The sequence below is a fragment of the Setaria italica genome, chromosome V (genome assembly GCF_000263155.2).
Source record: "Setaria italica strain Yugu1 chromosome V, Setaria_italica_v2.0, whole genome shotgun sequence".
NCBI lineage: Eukaryota > Viridiplantae > Streptophyta > Magnoliopsida > Poales > Poaceae > Setaria > Setaria italica.
The window spans coordinates 9,639,327-9,662,053 of NC_028454.1; the positions used below are offsets into that span (position 1 = coordinate 9,639,327).

Here is a 22,727-nt window from a genome sequence, read left to right on the forward strand (position 1 = left end):
CCCCCCCCCCCCCCCCCCCCCCGCCCCCCCCCACCCTAAGCAGATGAACTAGGTATTCAGTTAGCACTAAACAAAGGCAGCTCAGGAGCCACTAATAGCGCACCATGATTTGCTCACGTGGCATGCTAATCCAGAAGCACCATCGACTAGTGCTACTGCTTGGTGTTTGCTGGAACGGATAGGCCACTCTGGTCTCCGTTTCTCCAATATAAAACTAACCTGCGAAAATGATCGGTCATGTCATTTGAGCTTCAGCGTTATCATCACGAGTCATGACCTGGGATTGTTCTTTTTATTTCAGGCTCTACAGCGACGAGACCAGGAGCAACCACCGTTAGATCTCGGATCGGGTTAGATGAGATCGACGGAGGAGCGGTGGCCGGTCCCTGTCAGGCCACATGTTTGCTGGTCCTTGTGGTTATCTAAAACGCATGTACCACGGCTGCGTTGCTGTCCGAGGCTAAAGACTTTGCCTTTTATTTAATTTTGTCCTATGTTATGGACTAGGGAGTAAAATGCTTACTACTACTGTCAGTTCCTCTGACTCGATCAGCTTGGCCGCTGAGTGGTAGCGACCGGCGGGCCCTGTGATGGGAACCCTTGTGCTTGGTGTGTAGTAGCTTCTCTACATCTGTAAATATTTGCTTGCGTGTAATGGGATATGTCAATCGTATTGTTTCTTCCATGTTTAGTCTCCAAACCTTTGACGTGTAATTCAGAGACTCTTTGTTTAGTTTTCAAAATTTGTTCCACAAAATTTGTTCCATAAAGAGCGTTCGTGTAATTTTCAAACAGTCTAATACCAATCGATCATTTACTCCGACAAAGACCTTTATAATACCTTCTGATCATTTACTCCCACCATCGATGGATACCCACCATCGATGGATACCAGTTAAAGAATTGATCATTTACTCCCACCATGAATGGACGAGTCAGACTCGCTAAATAAGAAAGGCTAATAACTTAGATAATTACTGCAAACGTGCATGCATTATTAATTCTACTTGGTAATCCATCCGATTAATCCATCCGATTAATAGCTACTATCTTGTCTAACGGTAATCCATCCGATTAATTGCTACTATTTTGTTTAAAATTTTCTAACTAATCAGTCTTTGTGGGACGGAGGGACAGTTACCGGCGCTGAGACGACGGTTGGCCATGGTTATTACTCAAATGTTATATTGCTATAGATGTGAGCAGCGGCAATAAAATGCAAATAAATTCATTGATAACGAGAAATTATCGAGGCAAACATTGAAGGTTAGATAAAAGTTGTTTGCGTTATTAGATGATATAATTAGAATTATTATTCTTGATTATTGTGTTCAGGTGAAATATTTTATTAAAATAAAATGAAGGGAATACTTGGAGCTGTGAGCCGCTCGCCGTTACAGCACGTGTTCGAACAAGGTGAATCTTCCTTCGACGAATCAGAGAGCCGAGGAAGAGGTGAATGGAATTCTATGGATTAACCTATTCATCGCACGTCTACGTGCACCTTACGTCAATCTCAATACAAAGTTCCATAGGAGTTACATTAGCAACTTCGCTGACGTGGTATGGTATCATGAGAAGAGAGAAGCGGAAGTTTCATCAGATGAGAGAGGAGTTTCATCCTCACGACACTGATAAAGTTGTCAATTTTAGTAATTGTGCTATAAAATTATACACTAAGATAGGTTTTACTGGGTTTGGCCTACGGTAAAAGTTGTGACTTCAGCTCATCAACGCACGAACTAATAATTTAAAAGGTTGCCATGTCGTCATGGGGCTGCCGTGTAGGGATTGGTGACCGTAAGCATTTGGAGGCTGGGATGAAGAATTTCCTCGAGGAAAAAGCTAATGCGAGGATTTAAGACATGTGAGATTCTTCCCTCAGATCTAGTTCGCGTCGCAGCAGATTAGTACAGTACTACAGTACGAGCCACGCAAAGTACTGGTTGATCCACAAAGTCCTGTGATCAGCGTGCCAGGTCGACCCTCATCTTCGATCTCAGACCCTGCTAGATAGCGCTAAACTGCTCCGCATGAGTACGTGTCAGCTTAGCGCGGTGGTGTTGCAGCGGAATCCCGTCATGTCGTAGAGAGACACGGGGCCAGGACTCTTTGCAATGCATTATACAACCATCTACAGAACGCAAACATACAGCAGCAGCAACATCATCTATGTTTTACAAAGGATCGTCTAGAGGTTTATAATGGAAGGAGAGGATGAATGATACTATAAGATGCATTATGTCAGAAACGATTTGTGTTGGCATCTTAATTTTTAAATGCTGGCGGGTATGAATGCCACCCGACAGCACAAAAGATATAGTAGCCAGCATGTTAAAACCGTCACCATAAATACAATTGTGTTGGCGGGTGACATAACCACCCGCCAGCGCAAATGGGTGCCTATCTATTATCAACCCGAGCTAGGTGGTGTTTGAGCATTCCCTGATTTGGTCGTCTATCATGTGCCCTCATTCCGATCAGCTCGACAGATCTCTGGATTGGCGGCAACTTGCCGTTCCTTTCTTTGAGTGGCAGGTTTCTTCAGATGAGTCATCCAGCGAGCTAGTGAGGTGCCGCTCTTTTCTCACCTTCATTCGTTTCCCCCTGCTGTTGCTTGATTGCCTGTGTTGGTGGCGACGGTTTGTGATAATAATAGTTAGGTTGAGTTAAATTGTTCAAGAATATTCACTCTCAGCTTTGCAAGCCCTGAAATCAATGACAAAGCCACTCCAATAAATTATCTAACAGTAAATACTATCTTCCATCTCTTTGAAATGTTTGCAACAAGATAATCCACAAAGCCTGTGATCTCCCTAGTTCGAGTATAGATGCTATGGCTATAGAAAAAATCAGTATCTATGCGTTCTGATTTCTCATAATGTGTGTTCTGAGTTCTGATATTTTGTCAGTAAGTTTCCATATCATTTTATTTTCAGATGATTCTATCCATTGTTCCTCATTGTAATCTCTGATGTTTTATGCCATTGGAGTCTGTGCGTCCAAATACTAGTATTTGCTGGCTCTCAAAAAAAAAAATAGATGCATCGAAATTACAGAGCACCCATTTTTCATGACCATGAGATGATTTGGCCATCATTGTAGAATAGCAATTTACCACTTTTCATTATTACAATTGAGATGACCAGCTTTCAGAAAATAATATATGCATTTTGAGATTTTCTGCCATTGGAGTCTGTGCGTCCAAAGGAACTCCCAGATTTTGCAAATAAATGTTTTCTGGCTGGTTGAATATCTTTGTCTGCTCTGAACTAAAATGCCCATAACCCATGACAAATGTTTCTGAAACGAATTCATATTCAGCAAATAGAAATTTTGCTTGGTTGGCTCTATGTTTTTGCCACTTACAAAAGACACCATGCTATTCGTGATAAAGCATAGTTCCTATCCATCATTGTATACCATCTATATCTAGCTTGCACTTATTCATTGATTTTTTAAAAGTGAATCTCATGTTGGCAAAAGTTGCAGTCAACGAACATTTAATAGAAAAGGCTAATATGCATGATTAGCTATATGTTTGGATGGATTAGCCCGATGCACAATTGATCTAAAGGCTGCAGCTTTTAGTTAATATAGAGATTTAAGAGTTACATTGCTGAGGTCGTTATTGTTCAGTTCACGAATCTTTGTACGTTGTCTTCAGATTCTAAACTAGGCTATTCAGTTCATAAGCTGCCAAAAAAAGGATTAAAACTGCTATTTTGGTTGTTTGTTTGACTTCAAGAACGACGCAGATCAGCAGAACCATAGGACAAAACTTGACGTCAGGCGAGTGATCTGGATGTCTTTGCCCAGTGACAACGAACTAGCCCTAGCAGGTACCTCCGTGCGCACCATTCTCATCTGGATGGTGTGCTCTGGTTCTAAATTTAATCTATATAAATAGAGCCATTAGTACGTAAAATGTTAACCGAGAATGCCTGAAAATTCTGCTTGAATTTTGTAGTCCTGATTTCTTGTCTAGACGACCATTTAATTGTTTACTCATTCACTTATTTATATTTCTATGTTGTCACAGCAGAATAAGCTCTACAAAGATCCTGGGGAAGTAATAGGAAGTGTCAGAATGTTGAAACTGACATTAATCAATTGAATGGTTCATCTATATACAAGACTAAAGTGGAGGATCTAAGGATTGAAGAAGGATGGAACCAGAACAGAGCCAATCTGACGAACTCAAATAGCTAGCAATCTGAGCGATTATTTTCCATTCTAGCTTAGGTCTTTTTCAATATGAGCTAAGTGTGTGTTGATTTTTCTTTTTGTTTATTGTAGTTCCCCCAAATCAATGAAATAGCAGAGTGCACTAAGTTCTCATGGACAAAACTGTGTACTCTGTTTAGATATGATCATTCCAATTGCATAATGTACTCAGTTGTTGACACTGAAATTGAGTTCGATCAGTCAAAAAGTCAAAAAATCATTGTATTCGATTTAAATTTTTGGTTCTCATATGGCACTTTTTGCAATCATGGTTTTTATGTAAAGATTAATTAATTTATAGTGCCGCCATGTACCGTCACAAAACTAATTTCGATCAATGTCTTCCAATTGCAAATTTATTTTGTTTTTGCCTGATTCTCTTTAGAAATTCTTCCCGCGCAAATATCAGTACTTTAGATTAAAAAACAAGTTCACCCCTATCAAAAGCCTCTTCCACTCAAAACGTACTGACGCAATTTTGCCTTCAACAAAATCGGGTCTTATTGGATCGACACTCCGGATTCTAGTGTGCACGATATTTTTCTTCTTGAAATTCTCAATATCTTTTATTTGACCGGTGATCAAACCAATCTAGAATTGAACCTCCGTCGCTCTCTGTGTCGCAGGCAACCGCACACGAGGGGAAAAAAACCATGCGCTAGGTAGCTTGTTGTTATCACAGTTTAGTATCTGAAATGCCGAGGAAGAACAACTTGATGCGGACGTTTCGATTTTGCTGATGAATCTTTGTTATGCCAACTTAATTGCTACAGTACCAGTCTGATCTGTTTCCTCTGTAGAGTGCTATATGCTATCGATTTTCTCGATCTTCAGTGCTTGGCCGGTGCTGATGTTCCTCGCCGTCGCAATGCGCCCCTTGCAGGAGCTTCGTTCAGGTGGGCATGTCGGGCCAGGCCGGGAGCAGCGGCGGCGCCGGGGCCGGGCCACCGCCGGCGACGGCGTTCAAGAGCCTGTCCACGGACGGGAAGCGCCGGAGCACGCGGTTCAAGGACGAGGACGAGTACGTCGAGGTCATGCTCGACATCCGGGGCGACGGCTACGCGGTTGCCGTGCGGAGCGTCAAGGGCGTCCCGGGCGGCGGCGGCGGTGGCGGCGCCAGGACCCGGCGGGCTGTCGTCCAAGCTCAGGGCCCTGGATTCAGGAGCGGTCGCGGCGTTGGGCGGGCGCGAAGGCAATGAGGGCGTCGGGCTGGGGCACAGCGACGAGGACGAGGGTCGAGGAGGGGCGCGCGGTGGAGCTCGCGGAAGCGGCGGCGGAAGGTAGGGGACGAGGCCACCGCGTGGCGCCACTCGCGGCGGGTGAGTGCGGCGCGGACGAGCGTCGCGAGGGTGGGGAGGCGGAGGAAGATCTCGAGCAGGAGGTCCTCGCCGAGGGAGTCGATGGTGGTGGTGTCGTCCGATTGCTGTGGAGATTTCGTCGGTGGCTCGGTTGGATCGCCGGGGACGCCCGGCGCGCGGAGGGGGGAAAAAAAAAGGACGCGCGGAGTGGCAGGCAGTCGAGCGCGCGGAGGGACTCGTACAAATAAGCTATTCCGTACTCAGGGCGGAGGCGTATATATATATATCGTTTAAATTTAGTACTCTAGTAGTTTGTAAAAATCAGTTGGCCCCTAGTCTGACCGTGGAAATGCACTAGGCGGACGAAGCAATTGGGAGCTTATGTAGCCCGGCGAGCGATTGGCACGCAGTGGAGAGAGAAGAGGAGCTTAAATTGTACGTCGTTTTGGTATTTCTAGATTCACATAATATGTACTATATATCTAATTATGTCTATATCTAGGTATATAACAAAATGTATAAATATAGAAATATCAAAATAATTTACAATTTGGAACGAAGGAAGCAGTACGGTAATTTTGATGCTAACGAGAAAAAGGACCATGGAACGTTGTTTTGACGATCAAGGTACCGGCGGGACCAATGGAATAATTATCTTTTTTTTTCATAAATCAGCTTTTAACTAAGCCTGCAATCAAAAGATGAATACTCCTTTGAAGATTTTTTTACATATTCTTGCACACATCTTTCAAACAAAATAAATTCAAAATATTCATCTGCAGAAAAAAATTCGTTTTCAACATACATTTAGCACGCAAATGTTGCTGGAAAAGTACATGTACCATATTTTTTCACAAATGTTGCAACGAGATTTTATAATAAATTTTCAAGCACTTGAAAATCATGTAAATACTTTATTGCGTTTGTATAGGACATTAGCAAGTATGAACTTACAACAATAAAATAAAATAAAAATTCAGATCCTTAAAAAAAATCGAAAGCAAAATTTTAGATCTTACGTTCTTCTCGATCAATGTCCAGGCACACAACTTTTAATATCGCAAGAAACAACGAAAGGGTCTCTAGTCTAGTGGTTAGAGCATCTAAGTAGCTCCTAGCCGGCCCAGGTTCGACTCCCCATGGGAGCGAATTCAACGGATCTGGAATAAAAAATTATAAAAAAATTAGGTAGAGACTTTTCCTGCTGATTTCGGTAAAAAAAATATCTCAAGAAACATTAAGCAATGCGTTGCTCGTGGGTGTGTTACTTGCCGGAGCTACTCCTTCACCTTTCTCCAGGATGCAGAGCCGTGCGCCACCATAGGAGGGGATGCAGAGTCGTGCGCCACCATAGGAAGGTAGGGGAAGCATCTATGGTGGGGGATTCAACCCTGAAGAAGTCATCTTCAACCAGAGATGGCGTTCAAGCTGATATGGAGAAGGTGGAGGCATCAGAAGAGACCAACATCAAGAAGCTCAGAGTTCGCCGGTCCAACAACAACAAATACTACAGCCCAGATCGGACCAAGTGACCAAGATCAATACGTTACCGCACCACTGTCTATATGAAACTCATCTTCTTGCTTGATGAAGCAGGAAATCTGTAAATAGGCTAGTTGGCGGGCTTACCGGATTTTAGTAACAATTTATCGTCGATGTACTGAACCTATTACCATAACCTCATTATCTATAGTCAGGTATCACATTTAGGCCTGGTTTGGTTACTCTTGCTTATTTTTAGCGCCCGTCACATCGAATGTTTAGATACTAATTAGGAGTATTAAACGTAGACTATTTACAAAACCCATTACATAAGTGGAGGCTAAACGGTGAAACGAATCTATTAAGCCTAATTAGTCCATGATTTGACAATGTGTTGGTACAGTAAATTTTTGGTAATGATGGATTAATTAGGCTTAATAGATTTATCTCGCCGTTTAGCCTCCATCTGTGTAATGGGTTTTGTAAATAGTCTACATTTAATACTCCTAATTAGTATCTAAACATTGGATGTGACACGTGCTAAAAATAAGTAACGCTCCTTAGTTTTCTTTTCCCATCACCACAATCCGCTGCCGCAACAACCAATCGCCGCCATCACCAACTTCACAATCTGGAGGTTCCATACTACTTGAAGCGCCCGCAATACCTCACTCGCCTGATATCATGAAGTTCCTGTAACATCGCTGGACAAGAACAACGCGGCACTTGAAGGCCTCAACGGCTGGAAGGCGTCCGTCGCTGATTGAGAAAATCGTGCTACATCAATAAGCGCAAAATCGTGTCAAAAATGTGTTGGACATGGAGGAGCTGGACCTTTGGAAGTCGGCCACCGCCCATCTGGTGGCGACCTCGCAAGGCGCGGCTTACAAGAGTTATAAACAGTCAAATATCGAAATTTCGAACTTGAAAAGGTGAGGGTTATAAACAGTCAAATATCGAAATTTCTCAGCTCCCACTTTACCCGGTCAGAAAAAGTCAACGACCGGTCAGTTCCTCCTCCCGTCTCGCCTCCTGCGGCATGCCTCTCCTCCGCTCCGCGCCGCCGGCTCCCGCCGCCGCGGTAACCGTCCCGCGCCGCCACCTCCTTACTTCCCACAGCCGCCTCAAGGCCCCCTCCACCCGGCCGCCCCTCGCTAGCCTCCGCCTCCGCCCCGCCGCCCCGCTCCGCGGCATTCCGTCGAGGACCTGGTGCCGCGCGGACGCCGCCGATGCCGATGCGGCGCCCTCCCAGGGTCCAGGGGACGACACCGGCGCACGGAGCGCGCTGGTTCTCCTCGGGGAGGCGCTGTCGCTGGGGTTCCCGGTGTGGGTGGCGTCGGCCTGCGCGATCGCGCTGTGGCGGCCGCCGGCCTTCCTCTGGGTCGGACCCACCGCGCAGATGCTTGGCCTCTCCTTCACCATGCTCGGTCCGTGTCTAGTTCCCTTCGCTTCCCTTCCCCTGCTTCTACATTTCCTTTCCTCTCCTGTGCGGCTGTGCCCACCCTCACGAGTCACGAGTAACGGTGGTGACTTGTGTCACTTGTTGAAGTGGACTCAAACTCTAGTTCCCCCATGTGGGTTTGCTTGCTCTGTTGATGTTCTCCACTTGGTAGCACAGACTGCTGCTACTGATGAGAGTAGTTGGCGTTCTGCTACACTGGGTTCCACATTCTTCAGTGCTTAGGCGGTGTGATCACTGAAATAAATGCGTAACCTGATACAAGGAAAGTATAACACCGAAATTAAAAAGACAGACAACTGTAGAATCCGAGTACACTAGCACAATCAGGCATCTTGCAATTCGTATTCTCACTTTGGTACGAGCCTTGGCTTTCAGTAAGCTGATCTTTTAATATGGCAATATTGTGGAGGCAGCAAGGCCTGAATGCTGGAATGCTCGTTCGTTACTTCAGTCCATGGGTTCAACCGAATTTCTGCAGCTATGATTAGCAGGACCTTCTCCTCGCATTTGTTGTCACTTGTACATGTAGAAACTGAAGGGTGTTAATTTTCTTGTGCCTGAACATGTTATTTACCACTGGTTTTATTTACTGGCCATGGTATTTATGGTTGGATAATTGATACATGATTTAGTCTGTATCTACAGGAATGGGGATGACATTGACGCTGGATGACCTCAAAACCGCATTATTGATGCCTAGGGAGTTGGCTGCTGGATTTATACTGCAATACACGGTCAGTTCCCCCCAGCTTATTTAGTAGATTATTGTCATTTTAAGTGGATTAAAAGCCATAATAATAATAATAATAATAATAATAATAATAATAATAATTAATAATAATAATAATCATCCTGTTTTCATCTACATTGTCTTTGAGTAGACTGTTATCTTTACAAGTTACAATGGCATTATAAATCTCCCCTTGTAAAAGCTGGTGCATCTTCTATTCATTAGTCCTTTTAATTGGGGATCACAAGGATTTTTTTTTCTGTATTCTATGTTTTGCCACTCCATGTGCAATAAAAATCCAGAGTAAGTGATCTATGTACAGGTGATGCCACTGTCAGGATTTTTTGTGAGCAAGTTGTTGAAATTGCCAGCTCATTATGCTGCTGGACTGATTTTAGTGTCATGTTGCCCTGGAGGTGCGTATGCACTTCCTGTTTTTTGTCTATAGATTTGATACCAGCTCTTAAACTGATAAGGCAATTGTATCTGCAGGCACGGCAAGCAACATTGTGACCTATTTAGCAAGGTAATGAAAAAAATCATGTTGAGAATACATGCCATCATGAGCTTTTTACAAATTAAACCACTAGTCATCTGGTAGGCGGCAATCTATTCTGATTTCCGAGCTTCATTTAAATATGTTCAGATATATGAAATGTTGTAGAAGTTTTGTTCTCAACTGAGGATAGGAATAAACAAATTCACAGACAATAAAGAGATACATGGACATGGACTTGAGTAGAAGAAGAAAAAAACTTTGATGGTTACATCCAGTAACTGGAATCTGGAATCTTACTGACCCCTGATGGCAGGTTTAGTGTGTCCTTTTCCCATTTGGGCTCACATTCCAATACGTTTGTTACTCTGAATCCATTATTTTTATCCCTCTTTCTAATATATTTCAGAATCAAGTCTCTTGAAAAATCTGTTACTAGTCCAAGGTTTCCGGTTAGCACTCTAACACTCTTTGTGATCTCCAGTTTTTGGAGCCAATCTTTCTGGAGATGCATGTTTGTCTTTCGAATTATTTGAACATAATTCGGGTTCTACTTTTTTAAATTCGTGAAGGCATCTCTAGAACCTAGTTAACCAGCTTACTCTGCCTGTCTGCCAGTAAGTGGCCAAATCAGCTAGACCCAAGTCAAATCACCTGCCAGTGCTTTGCCAAACTGAAAAGGATCTGGTCTTGATCACGGTATCATAGTTTAGCCATTAGAACATTATGCAGCAGTTCTGACCAGTTAAAGAAAAAAAAACTATTCTGGCTTTTAGTTACCGACTGTTTTTCTTTACATAATGTCAAACTATGGCCAGATGTTGTATTGCTATGGTTGGGCAACAAGATTATCATTGATACGTTCAGATGACGTAAATAACAACTTTCAGATTGCTTGTGACCCATAGCAGCTGTGTTATGAAACAATTTGCGAGGTATATTTGAGTGGTCCATCCAGCGCCTTATGATATAGGGTAGGGTGGTCATAGCATCCAATATCTGATTGGAATTATATTTTAGGCGTACTGCCTAGTGATTCAGAAATGTTGGCGGAACAAATTTTTTAAGTAAATATCTTGAATTATTCAGTGGATGAAAATTGATTTGATAAGTTAGTGCATTTACATCAAATTCAAATACAGTGGAAGCAAATAGTCAAAATTTACGACCAGCATTTTCAGGGAATTGTATTGTAGTACCCAATGGAAAGTAAAACTTAGATAAATTAATTGCCATATTGCAGGGCAAATGTTGCTCTTTCGGTGCTGATGACGGCAGCAAGCACATTTGCTGCAGCGGTAATGTGCCACTCTCACATCTGTAATCTTCAACTTAGCTGTTATTCTTTTCTTTTTCTTCACATCTTGCTTCCTGATGCAGTTCATGACTCCTCTCCTGACATCCAAACTTGCTGGACAATACGTTGCAGTGGATCCATTGGGACTTTTTGTGTCTACATCTCAGGTGGTTAAAGTTTCAAATTTATATGTTTTACATTAAATTCTTTGACCTCTGGCTGATGCTGATATATCTTATACAGGTCGTCCTCGCACCTGTCCTTTTGGGTGCTCTACTTAATCAGTACTGTAATGGTTTGGTTCAAATAGTGTCCCCCTTGATGCCCTTCGTTGCTGTAGCAACAGTAGCCGTTCTCTGTGGCAATGCTATTGCACAGAATGCTTCAGCTATCCTGTCATCTGGGGTCCAAGTAGTTTTATCTGTTGGTTGTCTGCATGGAAGTGGTTTTTTCTTCGGCTACGTTCTCTCCAGAATACTTGGCATTGATACCGCTTCGGCAAGAACAATCTCTATAGAGGTTGGCATGCAGGTAATTGATGTAGAAGTACCATACAATATATTATCTCGGATACAGATCATTTGAAAAGTTTCCATTTCATTCTATATAAGCAACTTTACATCTCTTGCCTAGTCAACCAAGCGACTAGCCATGGATATATTATACATATGTCACCAATGTTATGCCGTTCTAATTTCCTACCTCGTCTTTGTATTTATTTATACCTCACTGAATTTCCTATCCATGCAGAACTCTGTGCTAGGTCTTGTCCTTGCAACGAAGCATTTCGGCAATCCCCTCACCGCAGTTCCATGTGCCGTTTCGAGCATCTGCCACTCGGTCTATGGCAGCATTTTAGCTGGGATCTGGAGGTCTATGCCCCCGACAGAAAAGCGGGAATGATGCGGACATGCGGTGACCATCAGCAGCAGGCCAGCAGCGCGTCGTCTATGATCAGCTGCATGACTGCATCGAGCGCAGCACAGTGGTGTTCACTGTAAATCACCAGGCTTGCATTAGACATGTGTTTCGTTTGTTTCTAGGAGGTGCCTTGAACCTCATCAGGTGTTTATTTAGTATTTGCTTTTATTTTTCGTAAATGTCGATGAATAAGTATGCTTTCTCATTATACTCTGAAAATTTTAGTTGGCGTATACATGGTAGCTGCCTAGCTGGGGAGATTCACCATGGTAGTATGCTCATCAGTACACCTTAGACTTTAATAGCTAGTGTTACGGAGCACATCTTTTCAGTTTCTCAAGGACGTAGGACGTAATATTTTACAAAAGTTGGGGCGACCATGTATTCAGTCGATCACATTTGCAAAGGAGCAATAAATTTCCACTTCACACATCTGCCAAGTACAGAAACTAATATACAGTAATACTCTGGTAATAATCACTTCGAGTTTTTAAATACTCCTTCAAGTTTTTTAAATACTCCTACCGTCTGCACAAAAGAATATTAATCCCACAAGTTGAAACAAATCAACCATGCAAGTGAACCTGACTCATCTGAAAACTACTGATTGACAACAACCTACAGACACTTATCTCACATCTCATAAGGTATACACCAACTGGCTCTCCCAAGTTTTTTTTTTTGGGGGGGGCTCCTCAACCGTATACAAAAGCCCTGAGTCATCAAAAGGTTCAAGATCCAGATATCTACGAACAAAATACTTCCATTTGAACTAACTGGCCCACTTTATTCAATGTCTAGTTGGCGACTTTGATGGCATACACCAGCTCCTGAATCACAATGTTCAAAGAGTAAAACAATTAGCAAAACAAAAAAAAGGAAAAGCTCAAACATGATATATATGTGTGCATCAAGGTTAACGAGATAATCGTCCCCAACAAAAAGGAAAGGTTAATGAGATAATCGAGTGTCTGATCTCACCAGAACCCCATTGGGAAATGTGAATGAGGAACGCAAGTCTGAAAGGCGTTCCTCCCCTACAAGCCTTGCCTTATCGAAACCAGATGTGTTAGTGCTGACAAGGTCGCTGTAAGAAGGCTTCAACGCATATATCTCAACTTCTTCATCTTTGTGAGATGTCTGAGTGGCGACAAACTACATGCAAGCATAGACAGAACCATCTGTAAGCTCCAGAACAGTCTGACAGTGGATCACTGACAAAATGCTCCTATAAGGACTCACCTGACACAGCTGTTTGATGGAGAGAGTTGGGCCACAACACAGATATGGCTTCTCCAGATTTGGTGTAGTTTGTCCATCCAGTGGAAGCAGACAAAGATGTATGTCACGCTATCAAATAAAATCAGCAACCAATGAGGCACTCAAATGAATAAGAAAACATATCAAGTGCACTGTTTTATGTTCACCTCACTATCATTGTCATCAGAATTTCGCAAACATTCGACCAACTTGATCATGCGCCCACCCTTGAGCACCCTGCCATTTGAACCAATAAAGCTTCTGTAGCGAGTCTGGCTGCGAGTACCATTCTTTCCCCATGCTCGCAGTGGAGATGTGCTAAAATTTTCTCGGAGATTCCTACATCATCCTTATCATCAGAAGCAACCTCTTCATTGCATGCTGCTCGGGCAGGTGAAGAACGTGGTGTTGGCCATTTCGGTGGTCGTTTTTGCTTTTTCTCTGGGGAACTCTCCTCAGCAGATGACTCCTCTTTGCCACCGTTTTCACCGTTTCCATCCTCTTCATCATCAGAACAGGCCAGTGCAGCAGCATCAGAACTAGCTCTTCCTCTGCCACGAAAATAGGTACTATGCCCATGGGCCCAAATGTTGCGGCGTGATCTTCTTACAAATGCAGCAGCAGTAGCTTTGGCAGTAGATTTCCGCCCAATAACTTCTGATTGTTTCCTAAAAGCCTCAGCAATGGATGCTTGAATCTTCATAATCAGAAAAACAATGGTTAGTTGATGTTAAAGAAAGGGGGAAACAAACTGTAAGCAAATATGTCATCCGTTTGTTCAGATCTGTATAGGTGTCAGACTTTAATACATGATACAGTATCACTTGACATCATTCGTACAATGCACACATATCAAAATTAGGGGTTGTCTGGGAGACAGGTGCCTTCTGTCACATCGGATGTTTGGACACTAATTAGAAGTATTAAACATAGGCTAATTACAAAACTAATTGCACAACCCCTAGGCTAAATCGCGAGACGAATCTATTAAACCTAATTAATCCATGATTTGACAATGTGGTGCTACAGTAACCATTCGCTAATAATGGATTAATTAGGCTTAATAGATTCATCTCGCGATTTAGCCTAGGGGTTCTGCTATTAGTTTTGTAATTAGCTCATGTTTAGTCCTCCTAATTAGTATCTGAACATCCAATGTGACAGGACTAAAGTTTAGCCCCTGGTATCCAAACGCTCGGTTCGGTTCTTGAAGAAAAAAGCTTCTTAAATACTTTTATATGCACTTTGTGGACACAACAGTACACAATTGGTAATTTCATTACTCCACTACTGATGGGTTAAAAGTTTCAGAATAACATAATGAAGTTGGAAAGTTGTTCCTTATTATCCTTAGCATTGAATTTGACGGAGTTTTTCTAACACCTACCGCCTATGTTTCACCGATACGTGATACCGGTACGCCGATACGGCAAATCCCAAAAACCATGATACGCCGATACGTCTAGTATATATAAATAAATTATTTTTTTCATATTTCATCAAAACAAAAATAACAAAAATATGCAAAATAGTGATACGTAGAAAACACAATTTGTCAAGCAATGCATAAGTAGCAAGATAAATAATATACACTCATATACAGCAAGCAGTTCAAAGATTAAGAGGCAAATTAAGGAAACATTGCATTACATAACTTAGGGCAGCAGCTTGGTTTATAGGCCCAGTATAGAACCAAGCGAACCAAGCTTAAATGAAATGTTACTGTCAAAAGTATCGGATAGACGTATCGCTGAGTATCAGACAAGTTTTGAGAATTAAATTATTTATTTTTAAATCGAATTAATCTAATATGGGAGTATCGAGACATATCGGGGCATATCCAATACCAATATGGCAGCCTCCCAGCCGTATCGGTGATACATAGCCTACCAGAAAATGCTAATATAGAAGGTGATCATGGAATGCTGGCTAGAACCGCCCGCCAGTTCGATCGCCTCATCAGGATGTCTTTGGTTGGGCTTTTCAACCTGCTTTTATTTTTGCAAAAGCTAAAAACCAATCAAAGGACCTAAAAGCCATATGTGCTTTTGCCCAAAAGCTGCTTTTGCTCTAGTACAAAACCAAAAGCACCTTCCCCCTACTTTTAAGTGCTTTTGAGGTAAAAAATTACCCACTTGCCACTGGTTATGAACATACCGGTTCGTTTTTCTCCCCCGTTCTATTTCTCCCGCACGCGCTGGCATGGCCGGTGCCGTGGCCAAGGGGAGGAACTGGCGTAGGCGCGCAGCCACTGCGCGTGGTGGATGGGGGCGCCACGACTTCTGGAGATGACGACGGACTGCCAGCGTTCCCCGCGGCCGCGCTAGGGCTGGGCCATGGCCGCCCAGCGCTGCGGCGGAGCTCCTGCTATCCTGCAGATGTTCTCCGCGGAGCGCTACAGCCAGACCACCACCGTCCAACACGAGGCGAGGTGGCACAGGACGCTGACGCCATCCGGCACAGGCGCAGAGTGCGGAAAAGCCGTGGGCTTTGGCGAGGTAGGAGGCGGAGCGCCGCCGAGTTGCAGACCTCGACGCCATGGGGGCTATGGGCGAAGATGTCTCGGTGGTGGTGGAGAAAGTTGAGTCGGAGAAGAAAAAAGGATGGGGATGAAAGGATGCCCGAGCTCAAAGTCCACCGCAAACCACCTCACCGTCGTCGGTCCGATTCACAGCCAAGGGTTGGCATCCGACCCGATTCCTCGTGACCACGGCTTCCTCAAGACCTCCCGCATCCATTTTTTCGCTCACCGGCCACTCTCCCTTGCCGTGCAGTGCTCCCGGCATCGCTCCCCATCGGCTCCCGTCCGCCCCTGTCCGCTGCCCACCGCCACCCCTGGACCTACACTGCACCGCCTCTTCCTCGTCGCCGGCCCCTTGCTAGTGAGCTCCACGGCCTTTGGTCGCTGCGTGCCCGCCTTCCCTATCGCCGGCCAGGGCCACGGCCGGCCATGTGCCGTGCGCTGTGCCGCCCGTGCCTGTGCGCGCACGTGGAGGTGCTGTGAGAGAAGAAAGAGAAGGAGAGGGGGTACGGGGAAGTTTCAGGGTGTGCAAGAGTTAAATAGATCTGAGGGTTGAAATGCAAGATGACCGCGGTTCACAGCTACAGCTTCACAGCTGCTCTAACCAAACGGCCTTCTGCTTTTCTCACAGCTGCTTTTATACAGCTTACAGCTAGCTTTTTCAAAAATCACAGCCCAACCAAACACACCTAAATGCGGCAGCGGCGAGAGGCAGCGACCATGGGCCGCTTGTGGAGTTGTGGAGGTGTGTGCCTGTATGGTGTGCTCGTGTGGTGTGGGCGAGTGGGTAAAGCAATTGTGTGCGCGCAGCACGTGACAGGGTCCAGGGGCCCAGGGGTGGTTTGAGGCGAGCGGGGGACTGGCAGTGGGCCCGTTCCGCGAATTAGGGACAGGTACTTCGCTTTGGTGGGACCTCACCCGCAAATGAGGGACTCGTACAACGAGCCGGCTGCCCGGCTCGGTTAGTGCTGGCTCGTTAGCTAGCTCGGCTCAATATGCCCGCAAGGTGAAAGTGTAGTAGAGTTCGGTTTGTGAAAAGCATGGGAGCTTGTTTTGGGTAAATGCATTGAACAACAAAAGTTTTGCCATACATGAAGAAATTGAGATAGATATTAGTTGTCCATTTTGTAGATCAGTTAACAAGTCCCTCAATGAGACACCAGGTATTATTAAAAAAAACGGAGCACACTTACAATGGCACTTAGTATGACTAGGTTCTCTTCGAAAACAATAGTATGACTAAGTTCGTCTTGCCTGGCCGGCAATCTACCTACGTCTCATTTGCCTCTTTGTTGCTAAGTATGCTAACAATGGACGCCTCACGATAACCTGAATAGACTAGTAACATAAATGTTGGAATATATAGGGCTAGGGTACCCGCTAAAGGAGAGATAGGCCGATCGAGTCTTCATAGAGAAAGATGGGCGATCACAAGTGGAGACCCGGCCCACTACGTTTTTTTAAGGGAAAAACTCATCAGCATCGCAAATGACCAGCCAAAATTAGCAAAATAGAAGCCGCATACGCTAAGTCATTTGTGCCTTAGGACGTGCTTGGTTGCCTGAGCTAGTTGTAGCAAGCGCTAAAATAAGGATAGTTCAACAAATAAAATTGTCCACCTATGACACCCCCCTGCGCTCGATGATCACACTCCCAATCTGCTAGAAGCATGAAACGAAAAGGTGCCCGGTTTCACATCTTTATTTTTTTAGGGCAGGGCCTTCAGTACACATATCTGGCGAGATACAATTTAATTAAATACTGAAAATTACCATAGTCGCTTGGTTGTACTGTACTACACTAGTACTATGCTTTTAAAGAAAAAATCAGTACATAATTAATGCTACAGATAGGAGCTACATCTAGCATTAAAAATGTGCAATGTCAAATAAATATAAATCCATGCTAGATTTCAGATTTGATTAATTATTTGTTCCCGCAACTAACCATATATAAGTACATGCTTAAATTGTGTCCCGTGCAAGAATGTGCAGTCTAGTCTATGATGTGCAGACCTGATGCTTAATTTCGGTTAGCCTGATGATGACCACAACTTCGCCGACCATCAGGTGAGTCGTGAGTCCCCAGCGTACGGATCCCAGGTTATTTTTTTTCTGAATATGCAGGAGAGCTACATATCTTTCGATTTAGAAGAATAATAACAAAGTTATTACAACACGGACTTTCCGAGCACACACACAGTTTCGAGAGTCAGGGGCGTTTACGTAGGAAAGCTGCAACCGAAAGAAAGAAATAAAACAAAGCGCCGGACGCTGATCAGTTAGGCTGCTGCACACCCGCAGGTAGCGGCCATCCTAAACTGGCTAGGTGCCTTGCTCCGGCCTGTGACCATAACGCTGCTTCATCAAGAACGTCTTGCAGCAGTGCCACCGGCGTCTTTGGGGCTCTTCTGTCGAAGACGCGATCATTACACCCATATCTTTCACGTGATAAGCACGAAGCTGGAATCCATCCCTTTTCGTTGTAGATCGCTTAGTCCTTGGCGCTTTTGAATCCACCAATCGATCGGCTTCATGTCCTGAGATGGCGCCTGATTCAGGAGGTGCAGGAGCGAGCTGACAGAGTGCCAAATTTGCTGCGAGAATGAACAATGGGCAGAGAGGCGGCAGCTGTTTCTGGTTCTTGGTCGCAAAATGTGCAGGTTGTGTTAGATTGCAATCCTCGCATGTGGCACCTAACAGCTGTCCAGAGCCTATCTTTGGTGGCAAGCCACATGAAAAAACGCACTTTCAGAGGCACCCATACCTTCCATATGAGTTTGCCTGCGGCCGAGCTAGCTGCTCCGAGGAAGAATGCTCTGTACGCGGATTTGGATGTAAAGGTGCCAGATGGTTCCCACCTCCAGGTGACCAAATCCTCAACTCCCGTTGTTAACTGAACCTGCTGCATTCGATGCCAAAGCTGGACGTATTGGTGAATGGCCGGCACTGTTAACGGTCCGACAATAGCATTTATCCAGCGCTTCTACTGTAACCCGTCAGCCACTGTTTACCTGTTCCTTATCCGCGTTCTAACGAGCTTGCACAGATTCGGGGCGACGATGCTTGGGGATGAATCGTCGTTCCATCTGTCAATCCAAAAGAGGGCCATATTACCATCACCAATTTGCACCTGTATTGAGGCCTGAAACATTTGCTGCAGCATTGAATCGTTTCCTAACTGAAACTGCAGTTTTCTCCAGGGTCTGTTGGCGTCAGTTTTCTTGAGCCAAAGCCATCTCATTCGTAGTGCATAAGATGCAATTCTGAGATCCATGATGCCTAGTCCTCCCAAGTCTGTGGGTTTGCAAGAAGTAGTCCATGCTACGAGACATTTGTCCCCAGTAGTTGTCTGCTTTCCTGCCCACCGGAAGCCTCGCCGAAGCTTGTCGATTTCTTGGAAGACCCAGTCAGGCACCTTCAGAGAGATGAGTGTGTGGGTGCAGATGGATGTCATAACAGCTTTAACCATAGTCAACTTCCCTGCTTTGTTCATGAGGCCTGCTTTCCATGTTGGGATGGTGCTGGCAACTCGATCAACTAAAGGTTGAAGGTGAACCTTCTTTAGACGTCCTACTGTCAGGGGGAGGCCAAATACTGAATGGGGAAGTCAGTCAATTTGGCAGGATATTACTGATCAGTTGCAGTTGCTCATCTGTGCATGCAATTGGCACTATAATGCTTTTGTGCAAGTTGGTATGTAGGCCTGAGGCATTTCCAAAGAAGCTTAGGATCTCCTTTACAGTTACCAAATCCTAAATGGCAGGTGTAACGAAAAGCATCACATCGTCGGTGTAGAGCGAGCATTGGTGCTGAATTGCTGCATCTGGTGGAGTGTTGATCACTCCGGCCTGGGCAGCCTTCTTGAAAAGCTTGTGCAGCACCTCCATGGTGATTATAAACATCATTGGCGAGAGTGGGTCGCCCTGCCCTAGCCCCCTCGCGTTGTGTATGAGCCTGATAGGATCACCATTCAGAAGAACTCGTGTGGTGGCCGAGGAAAGCAGGGATGAGATCCAGTCACGCCACTTGGTCCCAAACCCCATTGCAGTGAGAACTTGTAACATGAACGGCCAGTTAACCGTATCAAAAGCCTTGGAGATGTCTAGCTTGATGACCAGGGTGGCCTTCTTCAAGCAGGGTGGCCTTCTTCTTACGGTGTAACGTCCTTGCAGCTTGCTCGACGAATTTAAAATTATCGTGGATGGACCGGTTGTGGATGAAGGCACTTTGGTTAATGTCGATGAGGCGCTGCAATTCAGGCGCTAGGTGATGAGCATATACTCACATCACAGGGCACGTAGCCTGCCCCCGCCGCCGACGTGCTCGCGTGCACGGTGCACCGGTCGGTACCTGACCCTCACCCCCGGACCCCATACGTCAATGCTGGTTTTGCCCTTCTTGTTGCTACCAATGGGCGCGCGGCTCACGATAACCTGGCCACTATAGCCTATAGGTGCCAAGAGTGGTGGTGATGGCCGGTTGATGCTGATACATGTCAGGTATACGCAAAAACGACAACAGAGTGGGCAGATGGATCGAGTGTTCTAGCTAGATGCATGATCATGCATCCATGTGTGAAAACGCGTCGCATATGACTGTAAGATCAGAGTAGCCCCAGAAATGGCAAAATCCGAGCCGTGCAAGCCAACTGATTTGGTGCCTTCGTGGAATGAAAGAATCTGACGAACTCGATCGGTCCGTGATCGATCGAAGATGGCGTCGCCCATGCCTAGAGCTAGAGGCTCCAGCGAGTCGATCAGGCGGTGAACAACGCAAAAGGTCACGCGGGTACACGTGCGCCCGCCGATCAAACTCCGAAGCACGAACGGGACAGGCGTGTTCAATCGGTGCGTATGAACGATGGGAACATGCTGGGTAGTACGGTGATCGGTGAATAACACACTTTGAATACTGAAGATGCAAGCGAGTTGCCCAACCCATCTCATGTTTGGTACCCATCGGTTGATGAGTATGCGTCCAACCTAGCTTTTTTTTTTTGTTGGAAGGGTTAGTACGAAGCTTTGGAGAATCTCAAAACTGACAAAGCAACACTGTGAACATACGAACTGTATCTATGCAATTGATGAAACAGTGCACATATACGAACCGTATCTAAATGCATATGATTGTGGAAGAATGATAAACATGGAGCGGTTTAATTACAAACAATTAATCAATTATGAATGCATATGAATACATGCTAGGTTTGTCTGTTCACGCAGATCCGATGATCACGCCTTCCTCAACTGCGTCGAATGCAACTACGTATGCAAGTGTACGGTACTAGTTGTGATCTGGTACTTTCTGCTATCTAGGCAGCTACTCCAGTTAATAGCAGGAGATGACCTTGTCCAACACCATCAGGTGCGTCCCCAGCGTCGCGGTCGTCGCCGGCGCCGGCGCCATCAGCATCTTCACCGGGCACGTCGCCTCCAGCCTCCTGCTCCGGCCGAGGTGCACCGGTCGGTACCTGACCACCCCGGAGAGCTTCAGCTCGAGCTCGAACACGCCCGAGGCGCGCTCCTTCGCGAACTCCGCCGCCGCGGCGCCGCCGCTCCCGAGCGCCACGCCGCGCGGCGACGACACCGCCAGCACGCGGAACTCCTCAGCCTTCCGCGGCGGGATCCTCCTACCGGCCTCGGCGAGGCGGTCGCCGTCGAAACGCCGCCCCGCGAAGCGGAGCTCGGCGTCGAGCGGGGCTGCGAGCTCGGCGCGCATCGCCCAGTTCGGGTTCCGGAGCACGACGGTAAGGGAGAGGTTGTACGCGAGGGAAGCGGCGGTGGCGCCGCCGTTGCGGGTGCCGCCGCCGGTGATGAGGTCGAGGCGGGCCAGGGAGGCGTCGGTGACGGTGGCGCGGACGGGGAGCGCGAAGGCGAAGGCCGCGACGAGGACGGCGGCGAGCGCCAACGCGGCGAGGAAGGTGTACAGGTTGCAGGTGGCCTTGGCGCCGCAGATGCAGCAGAGGAAGCAGCACATGGCGCAGCAGCGGAGGTCGTCGTCCTCCATGGCCGATCACGCTCGTGCCGAACTGCCGATCACTCTCGAGCTACCTACTACCTAGCTCGCGAGGTTCTTCACTCTTGTGCTACGTTCGTGTGGCTAGTGGCTACCCACCAGGCTTCCTCCCAGTCATAGCCGACTTCTCTCGAATGCACGCCGCCGCCTGTGTAAATACCCGGCGAGGGAGCAAGCAAAGGGCAAAAGGCTAAAGGCACAGCCCCCTGACGCATCAAGCGGCCGAAAGGGACGAGATGAGCAACCGCGCGCTCCGGGAATGGGTCGTTACCCTCGTGAAGACGCATCGCACGCGAGCAGCCAAGAACGGCAAGGTGAGTCATGGAAGCCAACAAGCTGCCGCCTTTAGGCGATCTGGTGAAACGAAGCGGTGGGCAGGCACAGGCAGGCGGCGGAGCGTCGCCGTGTCGGGACCCGGGAGCACGGGCACGGCGATCGGTAGTGAGACTGTGAGCGAGGGTCTCGGGCACTCGGGCCGCGCGTCTTGACTCTTTTTGAGCGGCGCGGACTGCATGATGCACGATGCAATGCAAGAAGAGATCTCCACCATTTTGGGCTGCTTTGGGTCTCCATAAAGATGGCCCAACTGAAAAGCCCGGTGCAGTTGGGTACAGGCCCAGGTGACCGCAGGCCAGGCTCTAAAATCACGCGCCAGGTAGCGCAGAATTTTTCTTGGAATGGTTTGAGTCGTAGTGCAGAATTCTTCAGACACGTCACACGTGGACACAGCGGCAATCGCTTCTCGCTCCCTGGCTAAGCCTGACTTCTCCCTCAAGCTTGGAGAGATTCTAATCGCATTCTGTACGAGCAAGAGAAGCATAAAGTTTATCTCGTCCCAAAGCCAGTGGCTTGGCCAGATATTCGGCTGGCGTTCCCTGCTCATGCTACTCCTGCTGGCGCTGATGGTGTTGCATTAGTTCCAGAAGATTCCAGATCCCAGGATGCACCGTCTGCCTCGCGGGCCCAGTGTAGATGAACTTGAACGAAGCGATATTATAAGTGCACAACTTGTAAGT

At 46.2% G+C, this 22,727-nt stretch overlaps 3 protein-coding genes across 3 annotated transcripts in view; 2 read left to right on the forward strand and 1 right to left on the reverse strand.

The window, feature by feature from the left end:
- LOC101781763 (dormancy-associated protein 1) overlaps positions 1-733 on the forward strand; it is a 3,177-nt gene extending 2,444 nt beyond the window's left edge. Inside the window, exon 3 of the mRNA XM_004968241.3 lies at positions 302-733. Coding sequence (XP_004968298.2) covers positions 302-338 — 37 coding nt within the window. The 3' untranslated portion in view covers positions 339-733. The remainder of the gene's footprint in view (positions 1-301) is intronic.
- A 7,231-nt stretch (positions 734-7,964) lies between these two features.
- On the forward strand, positions 7,965-12,215 carry LOC101782160 (probable sodium/metabolite cotransporter BASS1, chloroplastic). The gene is made up of 8 exons (XM_004968242.3): positions 7,965-8,434; positions 9,115-9,203; positions 9,522-9,615; positions 9,692-9,725; positions 10,939-10,993; positions 11,076-11,159; positions 11,236-11,523; positions 11,743-12,215. The coding sequence occupies exons 1-8, from the start codon at positions 8,047-8,049 to the stop codon at positions 11,893-11,895; spliced, it is 1,185 nt and encodes a 394-aa protein (XP_004968299.1). The 5' UTR covers positions 7,965-8,046; the 3' UTR covers positions 11,896-12,215.
- A 389-nt stretch (positions 12,216-12,604) lies between these two features.
- Positions 12,605-19,739, reverse strand: LOC101782570 (putative E3 ubiquitin-protein ligase RING1a). Its single transcript, XM_022826632.1, has 6 exons — positions 19,479-19,739; positions 13,608-13,870; positions 13,341-13,512; positions 13,156-13,263; positions 12,895-13,068; positions 12,605-12,743 (listed from the first exon to the last, which is right to left on the reverse strand). Exons 1-6 carry the CDS (start codon positions 19,737-19,739, stop codon positions 12,711-12,713), a joined length of 1,011 nt encoding a protein of 336 aa, XP_022682367.1. The 3' UTR covers positions 12,605-12,710.
- Between the last annotated feature and the right edge of the window lie 2,988 nt (positions 19,740-22,727).

What these genes read in the sequence shown, in the direction of transcription:
- LOC101782160 (XM_004968242.3), top strand. Translation starts at nt 8,047, where the DNA reads ATGCCTCTCCTCCGCTCCGCGCCGCCGGCTCCCGCCGCCGCGGTAACC. An exon ending in CCTCTCCTTCACCATGCTCG is followed by an intron (nt 8,435 to 9,114) that starts GTCCGTGTCTAG and finishes CTGTATCTACAG; the next exon opens with GAATGGGGATGACATTGACG. An exon ending in AGTGTCATGTTGCCCTGGAG is followed by an intron (nt 9,616 to 9,691) that starts GTGCGTATGCAC and finishes TTGTATCTGCAG; the next exon opens with GCACGGCAAGCAACATTGTG.
- LOC101782570 (XM_022826632.1), bottom strand. Translation starts at nt 19,739, where the DNA reads ATGGGGTTTGGGACCAAGTGGCGTGACTGGATCTCATCCCTGCTTTCC. An exon ending in GCTCGCTCTACACCGACGAT is followed by an intron (nt 13,871 to 19,478) that starts GTGATGCTTTTC and finishes CTGATTATGAAG; the next exon opens with ATTCAAGCATCCATTGCTGA. An exon ending in CCATCAAACAGCTGTGTCAG is followed by an intron (nt 13,069 to 13,155) that starts GTGAGTCCTTAT and finishes GCTTGCATGTAG; the next exon opens with TTTGTCGCCACTCAGACATC.